This window comes from Rhincodon typus, chromosome 31 (genome assembly GCF_021869965.1).
Source record: "Rhincodon typus isolate 14 chromosome 31, sRhiTyp1.1, whole genome shotgun sequence".
Lineage (NCBI taxonomy): Eukaryota > Metazoa > Chordata > Chondrichthyes > Orectolobiformes > Rhincodontidae > Rhincodon > Rhincodon typus.
In genome coordinates this window covers 666,152-670,619 of record NC_063362.1, presented here as the reverse complement: position 1 = coordinate 670,619, position 4,468 = coordinate 666,152, and the positions used below count along the sequence as shown (strand labels likewise).

Genomic DNA, 4,468 nt, shown 5'->3' with positions numbered 1-4,468 from the left:
TGTTGTGTAACCCGCCCGGCTCTAGACCACAACATGTTGGCATTGCTGCCAAAGGAAACCATTCCCCCATTTACAGGGGGATTGTGTTAGAAACCCAGCCCTGCGTGAGCCTTCCCGCTGTCCCACTGAGTGTTGTTCTCTCTGTACAGGCTGCTCTCCATTACCCGACCACAAAACTGCACCTCACCTTAAACTGTCGGCAGAGTTCGATCAGTCACCGATGTCCCCATAAGATACCCATTGGGAAAGGGGTCAGGAGGTGGACAATGCGGGACCCAGGAATAGTGGAGCCCAGAGCAGACGCAAAACTGAGATGGATAGTCGGGTTCACTCTCCGAGCTGCCGGATGTCCCAATAAACAGCAAGATGCAGGTCCAGAAATTGAATCATTCGTCGGAATAAAAGTCAAATTTAAACACCGAATGAAGATCCCACGGAAATGATTGTCATCCAGAAGTTGCAGGGTGGAGTGTGTTTGAACACTTTTCCAAAATCGCCAAAAGTAGCTCAAATCAGGGCGGTCTTTAACGCGTTTACCTCCTCTTTAAATCTAGGTAAAACTCAGCTCGGAGCCTGGGCAATGGGTTGCAGCTCTGTCCCCAGACAGTGCTGGAGAAACTCAGCAGGTCAGGCAGGCTCTGTGGAGAGAAACAGAGTTAACGGCTCAGCTCCGTCAGCGGTATGGACTCAGCACCCAGAGAGCCTGGGAAAGACATCCCAGACCGGGATGTGGAACTCTTGTAAATGAAACGGCAAAGTGTTTTCCAAAGAACCATCCGAGACAAAGGGAAGTTACACAGAGAAACCAAGAAGTAATCATTTTATTCGCGGATATTGTATAATACACATCTCAGGTAGTGGAGTTAGAACACTCCCGCTAGACACTTCCTTTACATTATTCTGAAATCAGATCTTTCACATTGACACCTGGGCTTTTGCCCAGCCCAGAATTGAAGCCGCCTAACCTTTCTTGTTCAGGGAGTTGGATGTTGATGTGAACTGGCATGCAAGATTGAAATAATATTCCATAGCCAGCAAACACAGATATGCAGATTTAGCAACAGCAACTGAGCCAAAGCTAGTTTGGAAGGCGGCAGGGCACGGGGCGAGGGGGCTGGAGTGCGTCAGACTTCCCAACTATCAGGGAGAGTCAGACAGAACTCTGTGACAAAACAACTCACTACAATATCTGACATTCCCGAGAACATAGACGTCGATCTCCGTGTAATCGCAAGTAAACAACAAGTGTTTTAGAAACCCTGACCGGAATATTCACGGTTTGGATGTAAACTGGGTGATTGTCCCATTGGGGAGATTTGGGAATGAGCGTGCGGACTGTGTAAAATACAGTCAACATGCTTACTCGCAATAACTATCACCAAATTATTTAACGTCAAAAGAAACCTTAGTTTGTAAAACTATTTATATCACGAAGTCCTGTGTAGAATGTACCTCTTTTCGAAGCCTCTGCCATCCGTGAAATTTCAGTGAGTTTACCCCCATGAAGCAGTTCTAGAGAAATGCACGGTTGAGCATCGCGTTGAAATGACAATTTGATCGCTTTGTAGCAGCGGGTAGGGGGAATAAGAAGCAGTGTTTTGTGAACGATGTAGCTTGTGTAGCGAGCTTGTGTAGTTACAGACTCTTTCCCAGTGACACTGTCCCAGAGAATCCTCTGTCTCTCACATTTCCCACCCTTAGTGAATATCACCCTCTGGACAAACTCTGAGTTGGGAAAATTATTGATTTGATTATATATCGATCTAGTTAAAGGCTGAAGCCCGGCCTGTGCCACAAGGAGGGGGGGGTGGAGGATGTGGATGTGTATTCCTCACCAGGAGTCCGGGGCCCCCGCTTCCGCCCCCAACCCCCGGTTATTGCAATCTCCCTCCCTCCCCACCTCATTGTCCGGCTCTCCCTCCCCTCCGGGCGCTGTAGTTGGGGGTGGGGGAGGAGGAGGTTTGGGGAAGTTCGGTCCTTGCTCTGCTATCACACGGGCGAGTTGTTGTGGGGAGGGTGCACAGTTTCCCGGTGGGGTCCCATCGGAGGGAGTGCCCGGTGTTAGTGAGGGGCCCGGGGACAGACAATGGGCAACACTGTGGCGGAGCACCCTCCGTGTCCCTCTCCCTCCTCCCCCCGCTCCCCCCTCCCACCTCACCCCTCACCCTCCGACTCCTCAGTCCACCCGCTCCCGGCCTGTGCCCAGTGCCTGCCCCGGGGGGAGTGGGTATAGGCGGGGAGACTGGTGCAGGGAGGGGTCGATGTGCCAGGAGCTGAGCTGGTGGCACACGGTGGCGATACCAGTCTCAGTGCCAGGGGCTAGCTCCCGCTCTTCCTGCTCCTCCCCGGCCACATCCTCGGCGATGGGCAGTAGCGTGAGGCCACTCCTGGTCCCCTCCAGCGGGGGTCGGTACGGGCACTGGCTGTTTAGGAGCTTCCTGATGGGTACCAGGGGCACCATACCCTCTCCGAGCCGCAGCTGCTGCCGGTGGCGGGCATCATCCTGCCGCTTGAGCCGCTTGAAGTCGGTGAAGGCGGAGCGGGAGAGCTGCTGGAGCTGAGCCGCTAGTTCCTGGGCCCGAGCAGCTTTGGACAACAACACCGCATGGCACCGCAGGACCACCGCCTTGTGCTTCACCTGGTGCCGGTAAACCCAGGCCAGGACCCGCCGCCGCTGCCCGTCCGCCGCGCAGTACGTGATCCGGTGCAGAAGGTACAAGTGGCCGCTCTGTTTGCATTTGTATTCCGCCTGCCTCATCCGGATGCCGTGAGGGCCGATGGTGAGTTTCATCTTGGTACCTGCTGTGCCCTGCTCACACCGTGCCCAGATCCTGGCCACTGCCTGCTCGGTACAGCCGTCCCCGCGGGCGGTAAAGGTGACCGCGTTACCCAGGTACCAGACCGTGTAGCTCGGGGCGTCCCGGGTCAACTGCAGCTTCTGCCGCCTGCTCCTGAACATGTTGCCGAGCCGGGGCAGCGGGCACTGCGGCCAAATGCCAGGGCATGCCCGCACCAAGGAGGAGAGCAGCGTGCTGTAGGTCACACCGCCGGCCGACAAACTCTTCGCCTTCGCCTGGCTTTCTTCATCCAGCAGGACCAGCTTGCTCCTTCTCCAGGGCAGCATGGTGTGTGTGTGAGAGGGAGACAGAGAGAGAGGGGAGCAGTGCACAGAGAGAGCACCCCCCCCCCCCAGACACACACACACCCCCCCCCCGCCCCCCCCCACCCCCACCCCCCCCCCCCCCCAGGCAGCCGGAGAGCCTCACCCCCCCCCCCTCCCCACACACACACCCCACCACTACCACCCACCTCCACAGGCAGCCGGAGAGCCTCCCCCCACACACACAGACACCCCACCACTACCACACCCCCACCCCCCACCCCCCACAGGCAGCCGGAGAGCCTCCCCCACACAGACACAGACACAGAGATACACACAGACAGAGTGCTATTGCTGCGGCGCTGTGTGACCGCCTCTTCCCGCCGCTCAGGCACCGCCTGCTCACGGTGGGGGGTGGGGGGTGGGGGCTGGGTTCCTGCTGCTGCAGCTCCCGGAGCTTCCTGACACCTTCCCCATCCCCTCCCCAACCTCCTAAACTACCCCCCGGGAGTACTGTCCCGGCTGGCTCCCGGGGGAAAGCCCTGTCTCCGTTTCCCTGCCCACCCCCTAGGCTGAGCGGGACGGGCCGAGTGGCTCCTCTGGAGCCGGACAGCGGCTTCTCCAAGTTTGGCCCGGATTGCAAACTTCCCGGAGGCAGGCTTTTCCCTTCCCAAGGAACCGCTCTGCGCCTGAACAGAATTCCATGGCCAGGTTCGGCATGAAGAACCTGCTGGGAATCTGACAGTGTCCGGCTTCACTTGCCGCTGGTTATTCACGCCCGGGGGGAGCTCTGCTGGATTCCCGCTGAAGCGGCAGTAGGACGCAGGCGCTTGTCCAATGCACTGGTTTGCGAGCAGGAGGCTGCGGCACTTTTGGGCTTTTCACAGGTTCCTTGTCTCCGGGATTCGTCACCTGTCGCTGAGGTCAATTTGAAGCCCCAGGTCCCCCCACCCCGCGACCCCAGCCCCCGCCCGCTCTCACTGCGGGATTGCAGCCGGAGATTTCCCCCAGAGGACACGGCCACTCCCCGCGATGGAGCGGTGGCAGGTCAGTGCTGGTCAGCCTCAGGGACCCAGTTTGTCTCTATTCCGGCCATCCAGCGGGAAAATGCTCCGTCTCAACTCACCCAGAGCTCAAACTCTTTATCATCTTCACAATCGCCGGCTCCAGTTGTGGGATCCATCGCCCATTGGGACAATCCAGCTGTTTTAAAGCTCAGTCTCCCTGGCTCCAAGTCCCTGTCATCGCCCCTTTGCTCATTCCTCTATACTGCTACCCTCCGGAAGGTCCATTTCAAAACATGCTCGCTGGTTTCCAGGTTTTCCACAGCTTCATCTTTCCTTATCTCTGGAACCTGCCCCTCCCTAT

At 57.5% G+C, this 4,468-nt stretch overlaps 1 protein-coding gene across 1 annotated transcript; it reads right to left on the bottom strand.

Annotated features, from left to right (window-relative positions):
• Window positions 1–2,176: 2,176 nt before the first annotated feature.
• On the bottom strand, window positions 2,177–3,172 carry LOC109918073 (protein FAM43B-like). Its single transcript, XM_020517973.2, has one exon. The coding sequence runs from the start codon at window positions 3,122–3,124 to the stop codon at window positions 2,177–2,179; it is 948 nt and encodes a 315-aa protein (XP_020373562.1). The 5' UTR covers window positions 3,125–3,172.
• Window positions 3,173–4,468: the final 1,296 nt, after the last annotated feature.